The sequence below is a fragment of the Lagopus muta genome, chromosome 1, assembly GCF_023343835.1.
Source record: "Lagopus muta isolate bLagMut1 chromosome 1, bLagMut1 primary, whole genome shotgun sequence".
NCBI lineage: Eukaryota > Metazoa > Chordata > Aves > Galliformes > Phasianidae > Lagopus > Lagopus muta.
The window spans coordinates 65,335,424-65,362,859 of record NC_064433.1 but is presented as its reverse complement, the minus strand read 5'-3'; the positions used below and the strand labels follow the sequence as shown (position 1 = coordinate 65,362,859).

The following is a 27,436-nucleotide window of genomic DNA, read 5'->3' as shown; positions in this document are numbered from 1 at the left end:
GAGGTTGAACCTTCCCATCAATATTCTGTTACATTTTGTTGCTGTGTGACACATGGCAGCAGAGGGGTAGTCTGACAAAATTGCATCTGACATGGAAGTGAGGGTGAAGCAAACATGGCACTGAATTCCTCCACATGGAAAAAAAATGACACCCACTGACATCCACTGATGCTTGCTGAATTTTTCCGGAAACCAAACGGTGGATGTGAGCACAGTGAGCAGGTCGGTAGTGCATTTCAGCAGTGGCAACAGCCACAGTGGGTCTCCTCTACTAGTGCAAATTTTTCATGAGCGTGGCATGGAGGCTCTTGTTTATCACTGGCAAAAAACACACAACTAACGGGTAGTGACTATGTTGCAAAATACTGTTTTGTAGCTGAGAATTTGCTCCATCAAATAGTGTTATTGTGCTCTTTGTATTTGTTGTAGCTTCCATCGGACACATTACTTTCAGAACAAACTATGTAAATTCTGTTATAACGATTGCATTTAAGAAACTAGTTGGAGTCTAATGTGATCAAGCTTTTCATTCAAATCCATTTTGACAAAATACACTGACTTTTCCTTTTGTAAAATTTTAGGTATGTATCAAAGGCAAGTATGGAGTACATTTTTTCTATCATGAAGACTACTTATTTGAGCTCGTATGCTCTGCAGTTAATACTCTATACAATCCATCACAGTTCCTAACTCTGAGAAAGTATCCTAAGGGTGAGGACTAGTTGCATCCTGGTGTTGTGAGTCGTGCCTTTGAGTTAACTGGTAGGAACTTTTCCATTTAAAAGCACAGGGATTCCTCATAAATACTCATTGACTATCACTAGCTCCTCAACCCAAACCTCGCTTATACATCTTAACAAATATTTTATAATCATTGCTAAGACTTAATTTAAAAAAAATATTGGAAAGTTCAAATTCTTCAACACAATTTTCCCCACAACCACACAGAGATCTTCATCCAGTTTAGACGGCTGTAGCCTCACTTATACCAGGAGCACTATGTTCCATTTCTCTGCCTGAAGAACTGGAAGTTGGTCTTCAGTAATCTCTTTTTTAAATGGCCATTTGATTACTTATTTAAGGAATATGAGGCAAATATCTCATGGGCCACATACTCACTTACAAAGTCAGAAACAAACTGAGGACAGAACTTGGGAGTATAGAATCTGCATGACCACAACAATTTTAAAAACTATTTAAATTGGACATTCAACAAAAACGTATACAAAATATCTTGTTTTATTATTCCTATTATTATCATTATTTGTGATGGCCATCAGAAACAGCACAGCAATACAGTGAACTAATGGTAGATGGACGATTGCCATCTTTTGGTTATGCTAATGAGAAATAGTGCTTTTCATGTACTTAGCTGGTTTTTTTTTTTCCCCAGATGTGGGTGCTCACAGTGAAAACCTAATTCAACTTTTTTATGCATAAGTGGATTGCATGAATTTTATAATATTGTAATTAAACTTTACACTAATGACTCATTCCCTACAAATTAAGCCAGAGTCCTATTAATGAAAACAGTAAAGTAGAAAAGCAAACATGAAAGAATGCCGAAAAGCTTATAAGGTGTTTAAAGTTAAACTGCCCAGGTAATAGAAGGAATAACTTTGCAGTGCTAAAAAGTGGTTTACCTTCTCACAGACAAAGGACTGAACTAAAGTAATAGCCAAAAAAGATCTCTGCAGAGTAGATGAATAATGGATAAAGTACTGCCAACTCTTTGCTACATTCAGCAGGGACAGTAATGGGACATCAGCCCTTTCTTCTCTATCAGAAATGATTCATATGGTCCTGGGCAATCTGCTCTGTGTTTACCTGGGTGAGCAGGGGGTTCTAGATGGCCCAAGACTAGATGGCCTCCAGAGGTCTTCTGAACTTCAGCCATTCTGTGGTTTTCTGATAGGTCACCTCAGCTCTGGTAAGTTGGCTCCCCAACATAAGGAAGGAATCAAGCTTTCAGTATTCAGATGTATCACTACAGTATTTATAAAGCTTTTTTTTTTTTTTTTTTTTTTTTTTTTTTTTTTTTTTTAGGGTTTTCTTTGACATATTTGAGTTCTTGTAATACTAGAAGGTCAAGCTTAATCTGGCCAAAACTGCTTACATTTACAGATTATAGTGAGAAATCAGAAAGAGATATGCAAAGCAGAAAATAAATGTGTTTGACAATTAGTGCATGAAAATACAGTGCCAACTCTTTAAAGCAAGAGGGGAAGTTCTACCATCAGCAATATTTCAAATGAAACTTAAGGAGATTGTTCAGTGAAATAATCTGAACTGGCAAGTGGAGAAATGTAGCTCATCCCTGCAGTGGTGCAGAAGCCAAAAGGCAGCTAGCCTGGAAGAGAAGATGGTATCTGACTGAGCAGGCAGTCTTTGTGCTTCATTTTTGCTTCATAGGTTCCAGATGTTTTATGTAATACTCATATGAACACTGAAACAGTCTATCTTCTAATCATTCATCGTATACTTGTTAAATAGCTCTATCATTTCTGTTTCCTTCAAGTGAAGCAAACATAGATATCAAAGACAATTATGTGGCCCTTAAGGTACTCAGAGGTAATTTTTTTCAAAAGAAAATTTAGAAAGGTCAGACACCTAAATAACATCAAGATGAACAACTCTGAGAAGCACACAAACTTCAAATAGGTTTAATTTTTTCTGAAAATGTGGTCCAAACTATTTATGCTCAATTCCATTGAAATTCTGTCCTTGGTACGTGCATCTCTCCACACCATTGAAAAGAATTTTGTAAAAAAGGAAAAGAAAAGAATCTGAAGTCTTTACATAGCAAGGAAAATGCAGGGCAAAAATCTTGGCGGAATTATTTGCTTGAGGTTAAATCTGCTCATCATCATCATCATCCAAATTGATATGAAGAATCAATCAGGATTCTTCAGAATTGAGACCCAGCTAAAATACCTTCACATCAGTAAACTGACACAAGATTCTATTTAATCATAGAATCACAGAAGGGCTTGCATTGGAAGAGTCGTTAAAGACCATCTAATTCCAGCCCCTCTGCAATGGCAGGCACAGCCTCCATTAGATCAGGTTGCCAAGGGCACATCCATTCTGACTTTGAACACCTCCAGGAATGGGACATCTATAGCTTCTCTGGGCAGCCTGTTTCTGTGCCTCATCACCCTCTTAGTGAAGAATTAATTCCTTCTTTCTATATAGTCTAAAAATACCTCTTTTTAATTTAAAACCATTACACTGTGTCCTGTCACATCATTCCCTGACAGATTCCCTCATCTTTTTTGTAGGCCACCGTCATCCAAGTAAAGACAGCTGTGGTCATAATGTTGAACGCAAACCCCAATAATTAAGATTTTAGGTTTGTTTCATGCTAAGATGAAGAAGGAAAAAAGTTTGGATGCGGTCACTCTGAACTTTTTAGGGTGTATTTCTGAAGAGCAGGAGTTTGAAGAAAGTCTGTATTGTATCAGGTTGCTCTATTCTTAATGAACACAAAAAGTCTGTACAGTAACACTACAATGGCAGTTGTCAGAATATAACCAGCATTATCTTTCAGTACAGTACATACAATATTTGTATGACTGTCTACTAATCTGCTGTTGTTGCTACCTCTCTATCAAGCTAAAAATCTGGGAGACGTGAACTGTCTGCACACCTTCTGTTGCATACCCCTCTCAATTTTTAGATCAAGCTATCAGGTCCCATATTTTGTAATGCTTGGAAAAGCACCGAGGAGCCATTCTTCTTAGGAGAAAGAACCCACATCAGATATAATTTTACATTGAATTTTCTTAGACTTCTGCAAATGTCTGTTCGTTCTGAGTACACTCAACAAATGATATTAATCAATTTAATACTAACTTAATATTTACTTTGTATAAAACTTGTCACGTGGCATCTAGGCTTTTAGCTATAAATTTGATCGAGACAGGGAAATTTAATTCCCTCATCTGCTGAACCACGTAGAAAAACTATCTATCTAAATCATGTTTAGATAAGGCATACAGCAGATCTTTCGATTTGTCAGCCTCATTCAGTTTTATTTTTGATCAACTTGTACAAAATCACTACACTGCAACACTCCTTAGGAACAAGGCCATATGGAATTTACAAGGGGGAAAATCAGCATCAGAAACCCACCTGCTAACCAACAGGAATTTTACAGCAATGAGAGTATCTTTTAAAATGACACTTCACAAAGTTTAGGAGTGAACTTTACCATTGAAAGAGAAAAGCTAAAAACTTTTTTTTTTTTTTCTCCCCAAAAACGTTGGTGTCATTAAATGTTGGAATAAATGAATGTGATGGGCTGACAGACAGCTCTTTATCACGAAGATATTCAAACGCATCACATTAATTGCAGCTTCTCCAACATGGCTCCATCCAGCTCCTCCTTTCTTAACACCTAACAATGTAAGTTTTAGCTTCCATTCTTATTGAGTCATTAGGCTCTCTACGGATACTGGAAATGAATGTAATCACGTATGGCTAATTGTGGCAGATATCAGATGACAGAATCTGTATACCCCAGCAAGGTCTCAAAGGCAGGGAGAGAAGTGGAGGGCCTCAGATTACAAACCTGTCAGTGGGAATCAACAGGGCATTTCAAAATGAGGCATTACATTTTAACTGACAAAGGGTTCCTCTGCCACAGGAAAACAATCAGATGTTAGCTGTCCTTCTAAAAATACACTCCGCATTTCATTTATACAGAGAAAATTCAATTTTGACAATGAGGAATAGAAAAGTACTTCCTGCTCGCTCTACAGTTTGCTACTAAAGCCACGCTCTGACTTAAAATTCTCTAATGAAATAGCAGAGGTATGTTTATGATCACCATACAAATAAACAAGAAAAAATTCTTGTTTTTGTCTCCCCTAAGATATCGCCATTTACCAAGTTTTGCTGGGAGCAACAAAACGCTTATTGTGCCAGGTTCTTTGATCTGTTCTAAAAAGTACTGCTTTTAGTATACAAAACATGAAAAGTAAGTGATAGGGAGGATTAAAAAAAAAAAAAAAAAAAAAAAGAATAAAAGAAGGAACACTGTGTTTTTCTGACCTTCTACTCTCAGATGACCAGAGGACAAAGTGTTTCTGGGAACACTGTGGTTGTATATAATATACATGAATTTCTAAAGCAAGAAGAGTTCCTCTTGGAAAGAAACTGTAATGCCTACACGTTCACTCACACTACTTATAGGTGGCTTTGCATCAGTTATTCATGACAAACATACTGAAGGAACAATCACCAAAAACCAAAACTGAATTTGAACACAATTTGGAAAGCACAATGCTTTTAGGCCAGCGGCTACATTCTGCATCAGGAAGGTTCCTCAAATGAGATCAAAATAATCTTCACATGATTTTCCCTCAGATTCAGCTCCACTCATGTTAGAAAGGGTGAAAGTCCATTCTGAATGTTTTATTGTAAAATCTTTCTCAAAACGTATGTAGTCTGTCTAACTCTTTCAAATCGCAGCAGAAACAAAGAGGCATGTCCAATTTCTACCAGTTTATAGTGATAGCCAAAATCAGTTAGACATGAGAAATATATGAGTGGATTATTTTTTGTAGCATATTCACAACCTTAAAGATCAAACATGAAAGAATCTACAGTTAGTATGTTGAACCTCTCAGCCTGCCTAGCTACCAAACTTTCCCTCCAATTCCAGACTAAATAACTTGTAGTAAAAAAACACAGGTTAATTTCGTCAATACGTTCCTTTTAATATTCTCATTTACACAGAAACACAAAGCCTCTGAGGTTTGCAAATTCTTCATCATCTAAACTCATCTTAAGATATTTATAAAGTCAGTGACATTAGCACACAGCCATCTTTTTATAAAGAAACTATTACTGTGATAAAGCTCATTTTATTTAGAATGCTTCAGCCTGCCACATGCAGAGATACAGCCCAAAGCTGGTCCTGAAATGAAAGTACACAATCCTCCAAACTTACTGGATCACTGATGCATTCTTTTAGGAGCAGATTGAATGAGTGTATAAATGAGGAGAATTAGACTACGCTCATTCCTAGCTAGCTCCATTTTTTGTTTCCATTTTTTCCTTCTTCCTTCAATATGTGTTTGGCTATTATAAGCATATTGTCAATACTGACGTTACTCCTCAAAATCCATCTCAAAGGGTTGACTTTTATGGCTCCCATGATTCTTAAGCCGCCTACGGTATTTGTAACTCACAGAATCAGAAGCTAACACACAGACAGTGTAGCTTTTCATACAAAGGCACAATAGGAATGAATGTATTAACCTCTGTGGTGCATGGAATGTGTCAGCTTACACACTGGCAGCTATTTCTGTGAAACTGTTAACTTCCGCTGTCAGTGTTAAAATAAAATAAAATCTTCCCCACAATTATGTCCCATGCTCTCACTTACTGGTCAAACAACTAAAATATCTGATGTCATAGAGAGCCTACTTCATACTGATGCTGGCCAAACTGAGTTTGAGAAGGCACTTTACATGCACTGTTTACAAAATGTAGAGCATTTCCTAGTAGGTATAAAGCTCTATGTTTCATGTGACTTGGCAAATAATCATAAGTAGGGAAACAAATTAGCAATTGAGAGTTGCGTTTTTTTGTTTCGTTTTTATAAATGAGTGTCAATCAGGACTGTGCAGGAGTGAAGATGATTTAAATCCTGATTTAATTTAGTCTCCAATTTTGACTACAGTCACCCTACCAGCAAAGCAGATGTGCAGACATGGACATCAAATTTTCTAAGTTCCAAGAGTTTGATGAGGGTAGGAAGGCTGATCACAAACAGCTGAGGAATATCTGCACCACTGAGGCACATGGACAGCACACTAATATCTCCAAAATCTAGAGCAATATTGGGAGATATGAATCTCATACATCCAGAAAACACAGTTAAAAAAAAAAAAAAAAGATTCTGTAGTATCCTTTAACCTGTTTTATAACTGCCTACGTTAAAATAGCATAATTTTTAACTATCTGTACAATAGCAGTACCCAAAACGTGATGAGCCCACGAAACATGGCGGGAGGGGCCAGTTGTTGCACTGAGAGCTTACAGCTTAAAACGCCATAATCTTGCTAAGTGACTTTTAAGCAGTTTAGAAGTGCTCATCAGGACAGAGTTTTTCTGTGGCACAGCACGTGTCTACACCCAGCCAGGCTGCACAACCCATCCCAAAACAATCTGACGGATGGGGCCAGCTAACACACCGGACTTGTAGCACCAACATAACCACAGTTAGATTGGTGACAATACTAACTAAATACTAAAAAAGCTAACAAAAAGTTCCATGACAGCGAAAGGAAAATGAACACGGGCTGACAGTTGTTTGGTTCCTGATGGAAATTCTGCATGGAGAGCGCGGCCCAGCAGCCCTGCTCACTCCACATGCAGCCCACCTGCAGCCTGCTGCCACTTACCTGCAGTTGGAGCGGACCTAGGCCTGGTGTTGCTGCGGCAGCAGCTGCCATGGTAGTCGGGATCAGCTGAACGGGGTAGGGGTCACCTAAGTAAGAGAATAATAGAGGCGTCAGCACCTTTTATCTGCTCTCCACCTGCAAATTAAAGTCCTGCATTCACTCCTTCCAAAAGCCTTCTTTTGTGTGCCTTGTTGAGGCCTAATGAAAAGCTCTATTGTGCAGCCTTTTACTAACACTCTTTTCACAATTCTGGCTGAGAGAGGAATGTGAATAAAAGGCACAAGCAATTAAGGCGGAAACCTCATCCTTTTTCATGATGTATTTAGGGAAATGGAAAAAAAAAAGTGCACATTGATCAGAAGGCTGCACTTCAAAAAAAAAGAAAAAAAAAAAAGAGGGAAGAAAGAAAGAAGATGGGGTGGAGGAGAAGAAAAGGAAAACAGTGCAGCCTTGATAAGATCACAGCATTAGAAGGGGACAAATTTACAAGCTTGTCTGCAATATGGAGTTAACCAAACTCCGGTCACTGTTAGCAAACCGAGCCCCGCACGGATCACAAGTGGCACTCCCCGCAGTACCGGCTTTGCTTTCAGGCAAGAAAAAAACCCTTGCTTTGCACTTTCAGGGTTTGATCCTGTAACAGGAAAAATCATGTGGAGTGCATCAGAGACGAGCCCCTGAAATCCCTGCGTCAACTCCACCCCACGACTTGTGGTTCAGTTTTGCTTCTGAAAGAAAACTGTTTCAGCTTAGTAAGGGCTGCGTTGTGCAGAATGAGATAAAGGGACCCCGTAAAAGCTTAACAAAAAAGGTGCAGGCTTTTATTAAGGAGAATCTTACAAGACGGCAAAAGTTTAGATAGTGACAGGCATTTTTTTAATGTTATAGGACATTCACTTTCAGTCACTTACTTTTATTCGTTATAATAAACTTTTTACCATCTCAACAAAAGATCTATTAAGAAAACTGGTAAAAAAATAATTATAAAAAACATTTTAAAAGCTACATGCATTATACTGCTTCTCCAAGTGGTAAAATGTTTAAGTAGTTTCCACGCAAATAAGGATCAACAGAGCCCTTGTGTTTGTTCCTATGTTTTGTTAGCATGTCTGATTCCTGCAACACCAAAAAAGCTTCTTGAATTGAGTCTACAGAAAAAGTGATGATGCTTTATCAAGAAAATCTAGCTAAATGTTTCAGCATGTTTTATTAGATAGGTAGCTTAAAAGTTCTCCTCATTTTCATTTAAGTGAAATGTGGAAAAAGACAAATAAAGAAGGTGATACAGGCTGTATCTCATATATCTAATATGTATCTAATATATCTCATATTTGAAAAATGTCAGAAATAATCTGTGCTGGTGCATACTTCTTCAGGAAAAATGTTATTATTTTCTCCCTTTTATAACACTATGCTCTTTACAGAAGTCTTTTCATTCATTTTATTCATTTCTCTCTCCTGTTACAAATTAAATACCACAACTTCTAGAGATGGAGGTCCAGAAAAAAGAACTGGACTAGGAAAGCATTTTAATAGATACTTAACTGCAAGCATGTCTACTTATATGTAAGAATATCTTCAGTAATGCTTTGCTGAAGCCCCACAGTCTTCTTCAAGGCTAGGAAGCCAAGTAACAGGAATCCAAAGTTCAACACAGGTACCTTCATTCACAAATGTCCCTGGCATCAACATCAGGCCATACTTCTTTATTTATTAACAACGGGCACAGATTTCCTGATTAGTAGTGTGCTTTCTTTTGTTTGTAGATTGTTGGTTGCTTTTTTTTTTCCCCCTGAAGATTTTTCATTATTTTACTCTTCTCTTTTGCTTTAACTGAGATGTACACTTTCCATTTCATATCATGGATTGAATGAAACATTTCTCTGACATGAAATTTTCTTGAGAGTTATTATCCTGTGACCCAAGCAATGGGCCTTGATGCAATGATGTGAAATCATGGAAAAGAAACAGATGGAGATTCAAGACTTAAAGTGAATGATGTTCAACTCCTACCATGCCACTAGTAGCTCAAAGGCTAATCTAAATATCTTTCTGAAAGGCTCCTCTCTAGAAGAGGACATTTTGTTAAAGTACCAGTTGCAGAAGAATATGACATGATTACTTTCTTAATTCCAAAAAGAACAAGGGAAATGATGCTCACTAGCATATTATTTTACAGTAAAAATTTCAGTTACAAATAATACATACTAAAACACAGATATTAAAAGATTAGCTTCCATGTGCTGTCTCACATTCCTCATTTCTCCACACTCTATATAAGCTTCAGCCCACCCTCCCACAACCTCATGCACAATTCATAAATCCCACTATTCTCAACTCCCTGAACAGCCTGGCAGATTCTCATACCCTAATCTGCTGTGGTATTTCCTATCCTTTGGGGTGTGTTTGGTAGATGTATCGAGCTTGGTTCATGAGAGAAGAACATACTAAAGACCACATGACTATGCACATATACTCAGACCCACTGGCTTTGGTGGCTTAGGGAACGCCTCTCGGACTCCTAACAGACTAGCCTAGAAAGCACATCTCTATTACACTAATGTGTGCTTATGTAGAATCATAGAATGGTTTGGGTTGGAAGGAACCTCACCTATCATGTAGTTCCAATCCCACTGCCACAGGCAGGGTTGCCAACTGTTAGATCAAGCACACAGAATCACAGAATATAGTTTCTCAGAAGTACAATTCTAAAGAAAAGTCTCAAATTCATCGTAAAACCAAATCGTAACTGTGTAGAGTTAGGCTATTTCATCTACTGGGCAGGTTGTTTGTCAGTTCACTCTTTAATGGGTTTCACATATTTCCAGTGCTCCAAAATCTTTTTAACAAACAAAACCATAAAACAAGTCTGAAAGGCTTCTGTTGCCTATTACGAATATTATAAAAGCCTATAATTATGCTTTGGTAACATTCTCTGCTATCTTGTGCTTATCTTTAGCAATTGTTCTTATGAAGAGAAGAACACCCATCTGTGCTCCAATTTTTTCACAAGTGCATCACTGCTCCCACAGTCCAGACACCACAGCAGCAGCAATGGAGCTGGAGCAAGGCCCAGTGATGAGCAGAGGCACCATCAGGGTTTGTGTTCCACTCTGTTTGCCTTCTAATAAAGATCACCTCTGTCCAGAAGAGCTCACCATTCACAAGAGACAAAACACAAGAGTCAAAAATATGCTCGAATGCTGTGCCTTGCCTGACATCATGAAATAGCCCAGTGGAAAACTCACAGGTAACTCATCAGCCAGTGCTCTTCCCAAGGAAGGAGCCAGGCCCTGTATAAACATGGGGGTCAAGCACTCAAAGATATCACATAATGCAGGAGAATCACCACTTTTCAGTGTACTAAGGCTTGAAGCCTCCTCTAATAAATATATCTGCATGCTCTCTGCCACTACTTCAGAACAAGATACCTCTTTGGATGTCCTTAAATTTATTCCCATATCATACACAGTTTTGTCTGGTTGTAGTTAATTTCTAAGTCTGAGAAACATGCTTCTTAACTATTTGCTTAATACTTCGGTAAATGTCTTATTTTTACATTTACAAAAGTGCTAAGTTGTGGGGGTTTTTTTCCCCAAGCTCTGGGAATTTGTCAGCAATGTGAGGTAAGATATACAGTTATCTTAGAAATCATTATTAGAAATATCTATTTTCCAAGCCAATCACCAGCTTCTACCACTGAAAAGATAGGTAAATTCTCAAACAACTATATTACGTTTCAATTCACAAAATTCTCTGTTAATAAATACACTAACACACACAGGCAGAAGAACACCTTTCTGAATCTTTCAGCAATCGAAATAAACATATTGTACATTTTTTTCAAGTTCCATCTCTTATTAAGAGTGGTCTTTTGTTATGAACAAAGCACAGAGAGTTTTGTTGTTGTTTTTTCCTTTATGGTAAAATCTGGAGCAGGTTAAAGGCTGCGACTTTTATTCAAAGAAGAAGACAAAAATTATTTCAACGCCTTACAAATTCTTCTCTAATATGCAGTTTCTTCCTAGCTACTCTCAGACTTCACTTTGAAGAACAGAATTATTCAAGTCTGACTACGTGAAAAAGAGCACAGAAATAAGTTTGTACAGGCAATACAGCATGTAATGACTCAAATGGGATACGTCAGGTTGGCTGAGCTGACAGGGTGTATGAGAGGTACTGGTGCACACTGTAAGCAAAGGAGAATTCCATGGGCCAGCCATCACTTTTGGAAGAAAGAAGGCAAGGCTGAATCCTCTATTCTGTCCAATTCTTTATTTCTCTATCCCTCCTCTGGTCCATCTTCTGCTAACATACCCAGAGCTTCTTTCTTGATAATTTATGCACTGCAACTTCTTTCAATTTCAAATCACACCTTCATCCTTGCCCAAAATAATCTTCTAAGATCTTGCTTACAAGAGCATTTTTCATGAAGTACATTCACTTTTAAAACACTCTTCCTATGAACTCTCCATCGTACTCCACTGAAAACACTCTGCAAAAGAAAACTGTGGTACCGAGCCAAGTGGACATCATGTCCTAAAACACAAAATAACAACCTTGTGTTTAGGAACTTAATTTTCAATTGACTAGCTATCAAGCTCACGGATATTAAATGATTTCTGTACTTGCAGAAGTACAACAGGGGCTCTTAAAGAATTTATGTGTTTTGCAAAATTTTATCAAAAGAGTTTAGTAAGTAAAAAAAATTAATAGTTTCAGTTAAAGGGAAAGGAAAACATACGAGCTAACATTATGTGTGTTGCACCATTCACCTAAATTCACAAGACATTTTTTTTCTGTCACTCATCTCATTTATTCTCCTTCAAGGTGTAATCCCCCCTAGTGTCTTGTCTAATCTCCTGACAGGCTGCAAGTGTTGCAGAGCAGGCACAATTGTCTTACTTGCTATATAAATCAAGTTACATGCTAACGTTAAATTATAATGTTTTGACAAGATTTTTAGGTTGAACCTTATTATATGAAACAATGGAGCTCTCCAATTTTATCCTGAAATTTTCTTCTTAAAAAAAAAAAAAAAAAAAAAAAAAAAGACAACGACAAAAACAAAAAACAACTAGAAAAGGACAAGCAGAATTTATTTCCTTTTATTTTTTTATTTATTTTACTATTGTTTTCCTCCTACCTTACTTTCAGGAACAGAAAGTGAAAGAAGTCAGAGGTTCATAAAAGAAGAAGAAACGAAAAAAAAAGCCACTTAAAGAACATAACAAGCAAGAAGCAAAAACAAATCTTTATATTCTAAAACTGGAATGCTAATCTAAATTCTATGAAATGTACCAGAATAAACATTTCCTTATAGTACATTCTATTGAATGAAAAAGAACCTACATTATCTTCTCCCTGTTTTTTTATAATCTCCACATAAAGCCACAAAAATTTTAGACTGAATTTATTACTGAAATATATTTATAATGAATAACCACAGCTGACGGGTAGCTGACAGGTAAGTCAGTGCATCTCTTCTCACCACTCTTTCACTCTCATCCTCATCACTACTTTCCTCTTGGTTTTGGTTTTTTTTGGTGCAGTGGTGAACATGCAGTAAGAGCAATACTGGCAGTGTTCCCCAGCTTCTGGCTCTAGGCATTAGGGATTTAGATAGATAATAAGACTATGTAGAAGATAACACTAGTGCCTTCCAAAATGAAATCCAAACCAGTTTCCTGGCTTTCTCTGAGCAGAGTTCTGAGAGTATTGATCAACAGCTAACTACAAGAGGTTAGCTGGTATAGTAGGTTGTACAGGAGTAGGAGGTTGAAATGGAGACCTCCTGAGATCCCTTCCAACCAGAATAACCCTGTGATCTCATGATTTCCAGGATTCACAAATACCTGTCTTAAACCTGTTTAATAAACAACACCTATTCAAAAGGTCTGACTACTAAGGAAAACCACTGTATTTCCAGCAAGATTTGTACATGCCCATAAATTTAAAAATCAGGACTTTTTTTATTGTTGCCTAACGATTGGATAATACAGCCAAAACATCAGGTTATCTATTATGGCCTAGAAGAAACTAAGCTGAAACCATCAGCCTGTTTTCACAGGACCACTATTTTGCCTGTCCTTTTTGTTTTTATTAGCATTATTGTGAGAAGTCACACATAGGTTTAGGGGTTATGGGAAGCTTTCAGTTAGAAATAGTCTTCAGCTGTGTTATTTTTTTGCAGTTTTGATACTTGCAGTTGCATTTACAGCATTACAAAACTGACACATTTTCATGTATGTTAAAAGACAAAGTTGTTACCAAAAATTCCCCATTCTCGCTGTTTCTATCCACAATGCTATTATTCTTTTCTTATCCTGGGGGGAAGATGAGGGTTTAGTCATATGTTCAGTCTTTTCTAAGGCATAAACAGTAGCCCTGAAAGATGACTAGCATCTTTATAAAGAAGCTACAGTATGTGGTCTTCACAACACATGGTTCCTATTTTTGTCATTCTGATAAAAGCATAGCAATGTCAATATTTTTTCTTGTGATTTGGTGATTGTCAATGACCTGTATGTCAGCTGATACAGCTGACACAGTTAAACCAGAAATTAGCACTCAGCCTCTTCAGAAGCCAGACACATGGACACTGAGTACATAAAAAATTATAAGACAGTCCACATGATAGTCCATTAAACAATGAAACGTGACTAACTAAAAAACAGAGATACATCAGCAAATTTCCCTGAGGAAGTTTATGGTATTTAACTCCTAAACATTAATTTTATTGTACTGTATGAGGAACCAATTAACTGAGAGTTTCATTTTTATCAGACAAGGAAATACTGCTCAGAATATAGATGAACAGTAAATTCAGCGTATTTTAATTGTATTAGTCTTGGCTCGTTCACCTCACACATTTTTGCCGATTTAAAAGGTAATTAGATACTTCATCAATAACTTTGTATGCTTTATTTTACTTAGAGCACTTCCAGCAGCAATAAGCTGATATGTAAGAAACATACAATGTACCTATTGTATATTCACATTTTTCCCCCCTAATTGGATATGGTTGAAATAGTGATTAAAGTGTTTTCAGAAAGCCCCTTGTTGATGACATCTGACCGGGAACACAATATGATTTGTTACAACAAATTATGCACAGGGGAGAGGAGAAATGGGTAAGTAAAAACAGTTCTTGTTTCTAAAATCTGGCATATTTCCATAAAAATAACTTAGGTATCAGCAAACAAAGGACTACCTAGAAGTTTTCATGAGAATTTGTGAACAACTTGGAAAACATATTTGGTCTAAATACCACTTTAAGAACATTCTGAAATACAGTATTACTAACTGTTGTTTCTTGGGAAAAGAGAACAGATCCTAAAATCCTCATTTAATTCAATTTCTTGCACACCTCTTTGTAGAAAACCAACAGTGATGTTTTTTATTGTCCAAAGAAGAAACTGTCTGCCATTCTACAGCTGAAATCATACTGAAAAATCCCAAGAAGGATATACCATGCCCACTATGCTAAGTAGCTAGTCAGCATTTCACACACTTTTAAAGGCTTCATCAAATACTTAAAGAAGCAATGGAGCACACTTTCCAAAATAAATGTTACTTAACATCTTTGACTTGGGGGAACACATCTTCTTTATGAAGTTTGGATCATTCAGTGTCTTTTAGTGGAAAACTAATAGTAAACAGTGCTGCAAATGCGTACTCACAGAGAAGGCATGGGGAAGCATTCTGCCTCCATGCATTCTGCTGCTGACATTGGGTGAAGAATAACAAATTTATCACTGTTCCCAACTTAACCCCTTCTGCCTTTCCTGTAAATAGTTCTCCAAAGAAGCCTCTTCATTTTCACAACTTTTTATTTCCTTCCCTTTATTACCACTTATACAGGAGACGATCTCACTTTAATGTTCCACATACAAACCTATACATGGACATTCATGAAAGGATCATGCTATCTACAAGTGTGGAGCAGCTCCTTCTGAGTTGGAACTATGCTTTCTTTCGAGGACACACTGCAAAACTTATCCTCTATCACTTAACACTGTTTTAATGCTTTCGAAGCACTTCACAAATATTAATTAGTTCTAAATAAATTTTAATTATTTCTAAGAGTGGCCCTAGAAGATCTGTATCATCTGGTGTGAAATCTGACTTTGGTGAAGTCAACAGCAACAGCTCCTCAGACCACAGTCGAACTGACATTTCAGTCACCATAGTGAAAATGCTGGGAGTCATGAATTATCTAGCAAGTTATCACAAGTGGAGCTAACTAGCAACAGCAGCAGTAACAAACAATGGAGTTAAGCACTGCTTCCTGAGAACAAATGAGAAGTGTTACCTGAGTTAATCTGCATAGTTTAAATGTGGGAGAAGCTTCACAACAGTTTGGGAAATGCAGTATTCAGGCTGTTTGGTTTCAGCATCAGCTGAAATGGGAGGAGCTCACTGCCGGTAAAACCCCATCTATTAATATACGTACGGTACTGGGGTTAATTCTTAACAACTGCACACGGCACAGGTCACTCAGTTAATACTTCACTTTGAAGCATCCACTCTTTATTGAGAGATTTCTATCTGACATACATGATTACATATAATATAAATATTAATTAAATCTAAAAATATATAAATATTATATATTGTGCGTATAATAATATACAAAGAGGTTTGCATAAAAGCTAAAATACTTAAATTCCAAATAGCACAGTGAATAGATACGTAGCAAACAGATAGGTAACTGGTGTTTTTTCTTGTTGATAATGGACAATATAGCCACATCACATACTTCCAACTTATTTTTTCACATGAAAAAAGGCTGTAGTTGTAAATAACAGCATTCAGTATTTTATAATATTATTTAATATTTTACATGCAATTCTGTCTAGGTATGGAGATTAAGAATTAACTGGAACCACAGATCATACATATTTTTCTCAAATATAAATGTAATCCTAATAGAAGTTCCTCCCTTTTTCTGTGCCAACTTTACCACTACACAATATGCCATAGAGAAAAAAGGGGAAGTGTCAACTTGTGTAAAGTGTCTCTTATGTAATGCAAACCATCTGTTTCAAAAACAAAACAAAATGAAAAACCAAGCCACTCCCAAGCATGATCTGCTATGGTTAAAAAGAAAGAAAATTTACTACACTGCGTTGGAAGCTGAAAATCATGACCTGCCATGTAGCCACAGAAAAAAATGTTTACCCATCTCCTCCCTATATTTATCCAATTTTGAAAATATTTTGAGAAGTGACTAATTTACTGAGTACGTATTAGAGATTGATACTGCTGTATTCTCTTTAGAATTTCAGCCTTATAAAATATTTCCAGTCAGATAGGAACCTAAGTGGATAAACCACTGCATCAGAAGATCCCTGAGTGCCAAACAACTGTAATCTGGCAAAGTACATAGGTACAAATTATTGGTACGATCTTGCCCTGTTCTCCTATTCTTTGGGTATTAGTCATGACAGAAATTTAAATGGACCCATTATGACCTGCTGTGATTATTTTTGCCCTATCTGCAGTCCAGCCTTCATAAAAGGAAGTATGCATGGTGAAAACAGTACTCTTCCATTCCACAGTCTCTCTCTCATTAAGCTATTACTTAATTGGGAAACAAGGAGTGAGGAACCCTACCACACATACTCTTTGAAAGCACTGGGAAACACACATCTGATCCTCTGTTGCTCTAAGATGGACAGGCAAATCAAAAGGCATTGAATAAATGAATTTGGCTTCATTACCTAAGCTGAATGAGGCAAAAATGATGTACCTAGTTATACCACTATTTTTTCTCTTTCGCTAACCTCAAGGCTTGATCACACCTTCCCTTCCAGCTGCAGCTGTGCTGGCTGAAGAGGCCACCGTCTCAACTCACAGCCCTCTGCCAAAGGTTACTATTGTGACCACAGCTTGGTTAGTTGCTTCCCAACATGTTTCCATTAAAACTAGCCAGCTTAGTTTAAGCAATTTTAACAGAATTTCAACTGCTATCCCAGTTTGGGCAGAAGGAGGTTACTGAGTGCTAAAGCTAGGCCAGACTGCCAGAAATTAGAGGCACAGAGATGAGCAACAAGAGGCAGTTATCTCTCCAGTCACTTGGCCTGCAGGAAGAAGGAGGCAGATCAGAGAACCCATGATGTGTGAAACAGCTCAACTGACTAGAGGCCTGAGTGCCACAGATGACCTGCTCTTTCATTTGAGACACAATTTTGGAGAAGTTATTTTTCAAAGAGGCAGGGCACACAACAATATAAACACTTAGACCCTTTGAAGGTGTTCCCAGCCAAGCAGACATCTTAGTTATCCATAACCAAGGTATTGAACATCAATAATTATTTATGAAAATACAGGTTATTTGTCATGGCAATTTCCCTTTCCTTTTCCTTCAGACTTTCATCTCTTTTATGGAGAAACAGCATCTGAATTTCTCTAAGAACTGATTCTCATGAGTCTTAGTTATTTGTGACTGGAAATGAATTGTCTCATAGAGATTTTTGTTGTCCCTGTGTGCAGTTAATAAGCAGTCAGACAAAGATGCAGGTAATGAGATACTCAGAAGTTCATACAAAGGCTTTTCTTGCAAAAGTGAACTTTGTGAAAGTTAGGTATTTAATGTGCTGAAAAGTTGCGCAAATTGATCTCCTCTAAGTTCTCCGATGACCCTGGTACCAACTTTAGTTCATTTCAAGCTAGCATAGGTAACTGTATTGAAGCTCAGAGTATAAACAGTATAAACATTTGCTAAATATCCTTGAGACTTAGATCCCAGTGACTTTTCAAATAGAGACTTAGCCTCCAAAATCACTCAGGTACTTTAGAAAATGCTATCCAAACCTCTTTGTTTTTCAATCTCCCACATCTTTGCCAAGAGTCCTGATAAACAGAAGGGCAAGCAGAGAAGTGGGAGAAATATGTTTTAATGGCTTGTCAAAAACATTACTTGATGTGAACATGTTATAGTTTTAAGGCACTTCCTTTTTCTTCCCTGCTACAAGCTTTCTAGGTGTAGCTAAATCCGTATATGCTTTTGTTTACACTAAACTGTGAGTGAAAAGAAAAATCCTTTGGACTACTTATCACTTTTCCTCAGCTTCTCAGTTAAATTCAGTCAAACATGCCAGGGAATCACCAAACACAGAGCTGCCTTTTTCCACTGGCTTCTGCTCAGTCCTAGACCTTGGCATGCTGTTAATTCCAAGCCTTACTGCCAAGAGCAGCAGCCACTTTGCTCTTTTTTGTTTTTCATTTTCAAGGTTACACAAATACGTGATGTCATATGTACTTCATGGATGTGAGGTATTATATGACAGCCTTACAGTTAATGCACATGCAGTAAAAAGAAGGAAGAAACCAACCTCAACTCTTTCTATCCAAATCCAATTGCTTTAACATGGAGATGATTCAGTATGCCAGATAAATCTAACAGGATGCTTTCTTGACCATTTCCAGGCCTACAGTTTTGCTAGCATCATATTCAGTGCAGCTTTCAGTTAAACATTCTGTAATGTGAATCACTGCTTCTCCCATTTAAGAAAGAATGAGTGTAAAATCACTGGAAGAACTGAATGAGTCTATGCTTTGGCACTGCAGCTGCTGAGGGACGTGTAGTGTTTTGAACAGTAACTTTCAGTAGTGGTCCTAGTCTGTAAAATATTAGGAAAAAGCAGTTGTGGCCAAAGCAACTCAACTTTTTCACTCAAGTACAGCATCTATAATGTTATGGGAACTGAAAGAAATCTAAAATCATTGGTTAAGCCAGTTAAATAAAGGAATCTTTTTAAGTACTAATTTTATGAAACTGCTGCAGTGGCAATTGCTGAGTAACTCAAACAACTGATGAATTTGTGGGTTGGTGAATGATGCAGATGGATACACTGACATGGATATAATAAGGCTAAGCACACATAACAGAGACAGAAAATGGTAGAGCAAGCAAGTCTTAGATAACTTGGTAGGAAACTGGAGTCAGAAGAGTTACAGAAGCACAAATACAAGAAAACAAGACTGAAATTCATGCTGTAGCTAAGTCTATTCATGGAAATGGAGATCCTCAGTTAATCTTTAACTTGCATTTGTTCCATCTTGCTGACAGGAACATGAGATTCTATGGAAGGCTTAAACAAAATTTCAAAAAAATATCTGGAGGTAGAGAACAATACAAATCTTTCAAAGATTAAAAAAAATGTAGATGCTATATTTTTTTGTGTTAGTCTCCCATAAATATAGTTTGTGCTAGTCCATCAAACTGAAAGGCATATGCTCTCTTTGATCTCTGTGCAGAACCCCTGTTGAGATTAATGTGCATTCTGTGTGAAGAAAGAGACTAGAATAGGCCCTCAGTTCACAAATAGTAAGCAGGCTGCTTCAGGAAAAAACATATTTTCTTACAACAGCGTTGAAATTTATCAGGAACTTTCAAATAGCTTCTCTTCAGATCTATGTGCGTGTGTGTGGTCATGAGCATTCACTTGTCAAAAAGATCTGTCAGAAAGAAGGTGCACAAATCTACTTTTCTTGTGAAATGTTTTGCTGTTACACTGAAACATATTTCATCTCTGACAATCTTTCCTCATTCAACACAGACTACTTCTGCATTTTAAACTCATCTGTGCAAGTTGTTGGCTTTCTCCATCAGACTAGAACCTTATACAGGCTGGCATTAAATTGTGTCTTGTACCCACTTCCAACTAAAAAAGTCTACAGGACTTACTGCATCCCGCTTTGTAGCTGAAACCAGGAGGAAGAAGGAATCCTTGCTGAGCAGCTGCTGCTAGGGTTCGTTGGTCTGGAGGGAATACGGGAATCATTAATGGAGGCAGCTGACCCTGGACCTGCTGAACAGGAGAGGGAAAATCAAACGTGGAATTTTTTCAGGGGGAAAATATCTCCTTATGTGCTTTCTCTCGCTTCTTTTCTGAGAAGTCAGATTTGGACACGCTCTTCCATAATGGGCTGTTCCAATGCATCAACTATTTAAACTCATCTTCATTATCAAAGCACTTCATATGAATCACATCAATCCAAAACAAATCAAAAGATTCCACTGATGCATGCCTACATCCCAGTTAATTACTGCCCCCACACTCCACAATACTTCCTTTTCTTCTCTTTGACTGCAAGGTGGCCTTTTCTTCTTTTCTTATTGTATTGTGTAACAATATCTTTGTCTCAAATAGTAGGTTTTGTCCTGACTGAGCCCAAACGCAAACATCCAAGCACACAGAAGTAAGAGTATGTGAAAAACTAATGTACAGCACTGTCTTTACTTTTTTTTTTTTTTCCCATATGTGTGCACTCACAGGTATGTGCAAAAAAATAATATCTCAGATGGTAAGAAAAAAAGTGGAGAAAAAAACTTTATTCACAAACACAACACAGCTATGTCTGAAGTGTTAGCTGTTCAACTTTGCACAGCAACTGTACACAACCATGTAAGCCAGGAAATGGAAAATATTATGTTGTAAGTGGATACTGCAGGGGACTTAAGACATGCAGAAATTAGTCATCAAAACTGGAAGGATGCCATAGCACGGCATCTAATATTATTGCTATTACCAAATTTTGCAGGGGTTTTAACTAGCAGAACTGGACATTGTCTTTGTATTTCACACAGATGAGGAACACAAGGTTTGCTAGATTAAACTGTTAAATAGCTGGTTTTCATTTCTTTTTAAAAACACCACGCTGACAAATATAACTTTTCTGGAGATCAGTCAGCAGAGAATTAGTCATTTTTAAGAGAGGTCATCTTAGATTTGCAATGGCGCTGCAAAGCTGAGACATTGGAGGTATAGATCCATTATCAAAGACTAAAATGTAGTTTGTGGCTGGTTGTCTGAACAAACAAAATTAGGGTATTGATAGACAAGTAGTTTTAGCCAAAGGCAGGTATTACTCCCTTCATTATTGTTTGCAGAGCAGAACTAGCTCCTTGACTGCCACAGTTCAGATTAGAGCATCTTAACTTAATTTTATTTTAATCCAATCTCTTGAATATCTAGAAGATGTCTCACTTCAGCCAATACTGCCACAAAGAGGAAAAGTGGTAAGAAATTCGGGATAGTGACCTCTTAATTTATTGCAGGACCTGTCAACGCCTATGTGCGTGCTGCCTGCATCCTTATGGCCTGAAGCAATTTGCAAAGATGGACTTCAAGAGTGCTGTTGATGGAAATATTTGCAGTGGGAGATAAAGACTGGGACCAAAGCTAGAGTAGATACAGCTCCGCTCACTGAACTCAATCCATTTTTTGTTTCTTCCATGTTCTTCTTTCTATTCTCATCCTGTTGACTAGAAGGCACACGCACTTTAACTGTATTGCAGAAGATAAAAAACATACAAAATATGACTTCTTCTCTATAAACATTGTTACCCTAGAACTAACTGTTCAATGTCTGCTTTTTCTTCTTTTCTTTTCCTGTTTGAGAGTTTTTTGTTTTTTTTTTAAAGACGAAGACAAAGTAACTGTATTCTTTTAGAACAAAAATGAACAGCCGTGTGGAATTTTTGCATAGTACTCTTCTTCGGCAAAAAGCCACATAACTTTTTTTTAAATGGTTTCCAAGGATGAAAGTGACTTTGCCAAGCAAAGAAGCTTCAAAACAGGACTCAAAAACACTAATAGAAAGACAGATGGTTCTACTAAGAGCTTTGCTGCCAAAAAAAATGTTAAAAAAAGTGAAAAAAAAATGAAATGATGTTATTGAAGCTGACTGCAAAGTTCTCTGATGACTGCAAATACTCTTGTCCCACTGCAAGTGTTAACTCTGCCTCCAGGGCTAATATAACTAAAGCACCACACACACACAAATTGTCATTGCCAAGCCCACAATGTAGCACAAGTCTGCACTTGATTCCAAGTGACTGCCAAACACACGAACAAAACACCACACTGAAAATTTCCCATTTAGGAAAACATTTACCAGGAAAAAATGCCCTTTCTTAAATCTGACTGTTGCACTTTCATTTTTTTCAAATCACTGCTCCCCTTTCTCTCTCCATAGAGCCTTCAGACCCACTAATTTCAATAACACAACCCCAGTTGTGTTAAGGAGGTAAGAACTATAGAGTGATGAGGATCGTTTGCATGGATACAGAAATAACGCAGTCAAAACAATATGATTTTCATTCCAGGATGGAATGTATGTAGCACCACTCGAACAGCTACACTTCATTTTCTTCCAAATACAAATAAGTGCAATTATTATTTTATTTTAATCCTATTACCTGACACAATCAATACAAATTACTCGTATTTTTACGGCTTATTTAACTACCACATTTTAACTTTTGGTATGTTTATTATTATTACCTAAAATTGCTAGGATACAACCATTTCAAGTGGCACAGGATACAGAAGGCCCTCCTTCTGTGTTTTATGCAAAAGGTATTTTCCTTTCTTTTATTTTTAGCTATTACTGCATCAGTTAACATCTCTCACAAATGATTTTTTTTTTTTTTTTGCTACATGGTTTACATATTTGCCAAAGTTTCCCTAATAGTAACTTCTTCATTTTTAATTTCAATGTAATAGACTACAAATTAGAGTTACTTTTGGCCCTTTTGGTTTGTTCTGCTAATGGACATATATATGTAGACAAAATACATCTGAAGCAATCTAAAAATGCACACAGTTGTCAAGACTCTTCCACTCGCAAGTCTCTCTGCATGATTATCTATCCTGAGTTGTAATTTCCTGAAGGTAAAGATTCTAATTTAAATCCTCACAATAGATTCAATAGATTTAATGAGCTACAATCTCACCTCATAACTTCTTAAATACTTTATTATGTTAGACTGGATAATACAGATATGATCTTCCCAGGGGCTGTTTTTTCACTACACATATTATTGTCGTGATGTCAACTGATCACACAGTGCCCTGCTCTTACTTTCAATTTGAATGTCAACACCACATATCAGATTAACCAGAAGTACTCTTGTACTGCACGACAAACTGTGAGGCATGTTATGCAAAGAAAAGGAATCTGACATATACAAAATAACAAAGAAATAAGCAGAATGTTACGAGAGCTGCAGCACTCTATACAATCAGTTCACTGCTCAAGGAATTTGTACTTTCATTCACGTATCTCTGACAAATAATTTGGGGCAACAAGGAAGACCATGCTGCAAGGAAGGAAGTAAAACCATACCACTTGATATTTAGCTTATGAGAAATTCTTCCCTTAAGGAAGACGATAAACAAGAGTTCAAACAGGCCAAGAAAGCAAAACTTCTCTTAATCCCAAGGAATACATTTAATCATCTTTTGTAATGGCAAAGTATTTTAGGAGTAGCCAGAATTGTAACTAAGTTTTACCTGGAGTCCAAACCAAAATCAAAATCTATGGAATGTACTGTGCAAGTGAGAAACTGAGGCATCCAGAGCTGCCTGTAGAGATTTTCAGTTTGGGGGAGGTGCCTCTCTGAGTCTCTTCTCGTTTCTGCATCCTTGAAAATCTGACATTAAATGACTTATCCTTATCAAAAGTAATTTGCTGTTAAACTTGGAACAGAATCAAGATGGGGAAACGCAGGCCAGCATCTTCACAGATCTGTATGATTCCTTTGTGACCAGACCATAACAAATGCAGTCACACAAACAAGCGCACTCCGTGTAGCTAAGGCGGGATTCCCAACATTCCTAGATTCATTATAAGTGTAATTAACACTTCTGCTTAAATTGTGGTCTCCTACCTACTCCTAGGAACGTACTATGGTTACCACAGCTACCTAAGCACTAAGATTTTAACAGTTACCCCTACTGTTTGCTACTAGCTCCTGCTGTGACTTGTGTAAATTGAGATCGCAAACAACTGAATTGCAGTTCCACTCCATTTTCTGTAAAATGGCACTATATAAATAGCTACAAAAAAAAAAAAAAAAAGTTAAGGAAACATGTAGGTTGCAAAGGTGAGCATTGAAACCTTATGAAATCTCAGAAATGAGATAACACGCATAACCTTATTTTGGCCCTTGATGCCCATGCATCTTGACACAGTCATTAATTAAGAGTTCAAAGTTTTCCCCCTCACATGATTCTTGCTTAATCCAGCAGGCTCATAATATTTCTCAAGTAATACAAACCCATACTTTCAACGAGTACAAGCCCCTAGCATATTTGCTATTATTTTTAGTTATTTTATTCTCATACATGTATACCAGTTTCATTTCTGCTGCTGCTCATTAAATGTTTATTATCATAAACTTTCATGTAAGTTTTACTCTCTCCAAAGTATTTCATTACATTTCCTGGCATCCATGTATAACACTTCACGCTGAGGGGTGAATGCTGATCTTCCACCCACCTCTAGTACTTCAGAAGCAGTTCTATCAATTTCAGTGAGACTGGTGACGGAGGAACAAATTACTCAGTGTGAAATAAGACGGCAGCAAAAAGCAACACTCCCTTCCCTGCAAACTGACAAAACTCTGAGCAGTTCTCTACCTTTGAGCTGTTTAAAGGATGTTCTTCAGGAACTGTATGAGCATCTTTACTGAAATGATCTCCTACGTGGCTTCTCAAGTAGAAGTGTGGCTAATTTTTATTTTCCATGGAGTTAATGTCAACTGCTCAAAGACGTTTGAGTTTTACATTTCTAGAACCATGGATGTGCTTGAATGATTCCATTAACTTTCAACTGTTGTATGAGTAGCTTCTTGCCCATGACTTTTTTAGAAGTACCTCTTCTGCTTTGTGTATAAGAATGTAAAGTACTTTTGCCACGCAGTGACATAAATATGTCCTTCAAAAATGACATGTTTAATTGCATCAGTCCCTCTTCCTCGAGAAAAACTTGGCTCCTGGTGGTACACACTCTGCTGAGGGATTGGATTCCTCAATTAGCACATGTGTTGGCCATTTCTTTCTCTCTCTCCCACCCCTCCCCACATCTATCTTAAGGGAAGTAAAAATATATGTCCTCATATAACTACAATCTGCTATTTTCCCTTACAGTGACGTTTAAAATAAGAAAAGAAAATGTTGTTCTCATTCTCTAAATCAGTTCCTTAAATTGACACTGGCATGTCCTAAATTTATACAGCAAAGAGATCTGCCTAGCCAGGTAATACAGGGATCACCTTCCCAGTGAGTTTGAGGTGGCTTTTTATGGGGTGCTTGGAGAGTGCTTAAGAAGCAAAAACAGAAGATGCATGCCAAGGAAAAGAGTCGCAGAGGAGACAGACAGCACACTTGTCCTACCCCCTGCTCTGAAGACCAAATGCTTTGCCTTCACTGCTGAGCTCACTGAAGTGCCAGACGTCGTGGTAGAGCGGTTCTGACACAAGATTTTTTGACTGATGTTTCTTCTTGATCTCTACCTGAGATTTTTTCTGCAGTGAATTATATCAGCCCTATATTACTCTTCCCTTTACTATGCAAGAGGCTCACACAATCAATAGCAGTATGTATCAAAATTCATCCTGCCTGAACACACCAGCTAATTCCACAGTAATAACTCACTGCTCATAGCTGTGTATAAACACTGATACCTATCACAGAAAAGGATGCCCTCATACCGGCAATCTTTTAAGAAGAATAAGAAAGGTTATTTAGGCAGAGAAACAACAACAACAAAAATGTATTACTTTAACTCCACTAATGTACTGCTTTAACTAAAGCAGAAGAAAGCTTTATTTGGAATTATAGTCTAGAAAAACTTGCTATAATACACAGACAGAATACAGAATACAGAATCCCTAACAAGTTAATAGTTGGTATGAACGCTCCTTGCCTTGCAGAAAACATCAGGAACAAACTTTGAGGAAAACTCAACTGCGGCTCAGAGAACTGTATAAACATTTTTTCATATTATTACAAAGCAAGGCTTTTCTGGGCTGAAAGCGTTCTGTCTTTGCTCAGTCTTGCAAGAGAATCCAGGTGTCACTACCAGCACCTGTCTCAAATTTATCTCATCATAAAGTCTTTAAGTATTACCAAATTGAACACACGTTTAGCCTTTTAAACTAAGTGCAGAGAAGTGCCTTAAACTGCCAAGTAATACAGACGGTAGCTGTTTTCATGTCAATAACGTGCTTCTGAAGGCTTTCCTGCTCTACCACATACTACAGAACAAAATGCACTGGTGAGAAACAAACACCTTCAGCAGCACTTGGAAGGGTATGAGTCCAAAGGACCTTTTGCATTACAGAACATCTCTTGGATGGGACTTGTGAGGGGAAAAAAAGCAGTATTATTCAAAAATAAATATTAAAATAACTTTAGAACACTTATTTTATATTTGATTTATCACAGAAAAAGCATGCAGAGAAGGGGAAAGCAATAACATGAGTTTTGCCCATTGAGGATGATGTACAATGAGGAGTACTCTGGCTTATGCCACTTAGCATGGAAATTATTTACACGGCAATTCTGCCATGAAGTCATTTGCACAAACAGCCCAACTAAAAAAGGAAGAGGCCATCTGAAAGAAAAAGAACACAAACTGAAATTCACTCCAGTATTTTTTTTAAGACAAAAGTCTAAGAGTTCATGCAAGAATGGCTGCTGCAGGCTCAGCAACAATCCGTTAGTTGGGGTCGTACAGCAGAAACAGAACTTTAAGGGCAAGCCACTGTAATTCAGGTGGCAGCTACATTGGAAGACTGAAGACCACTCTCAAAAGAATCCTTTCTAATCAAAGATAGTTGCAGCTCAGGAGCAAAACTCAAAATAATTTACTCCTTCTTTTTTTTTTTTTTTTTTTTTAATTTTTTTTTAAGAAAAAAAAGATCCACTGTTAGGTTGATTGAGCCATATGTTCCACGATGACAATAATGTCAGCAGAGGACAGAAAATTGGCTTGAGAGGTAGGCTGACCAATGTCTGGGCCAGACTATCGTATTTCACCTTAGTTAAAGTTCACATAAATACTATGTTTCTTATGCCACAGCCTATAAGTACCCAGTCATCTTGTATAGTACCTTTCCTAGACAAGCAAGGACTACAGCAGAAAGCTGCCACCAACCTGTGACTGTCACAACTAATGATTTACATGACATATTGTACTCAGTGTATTTGCTGGCTAATAGC

At 37.3% G+C, this 27,436-nt stretch overlaps 1 protein-coding gene across 17 annotated transcripts in view; it reads right to left on the bottom strand.

Annotated features, from left to right (window-relative positions):
* The window catches only part of SOX5 (SRY-box transcription factor 5), a 637,312-nt gene that overhangs the window by 81,551 nt on the left and 528,325 nt on the right, over positions 1–27,436 (bottom strand). For 13 of the 17 annotated variants that reach the window (XM_048933367.1, XM_048933363.1, XM_048933368.1 and 10 more), the window contains 2 exons: positions 20,110–20,233; positions 7,416–7,501 (listed from right to left, as the gene is read on the bottom strand). In XM_048933367.1, the coding sequence (XP_048789324.1) occupies positions 7,416–7,501; positions 20,110–20,233 (210 nt within the window). The remainder of the gene's footprint in view (positions 1–7,415; positions 7,502–20,109; positions 20,234–27,436) is intronic. The other 4 variants (XM_048933358.1, XM_048933362.1, XM_048933374.1 and 1 more) reach the window with 1 other exon arrangement.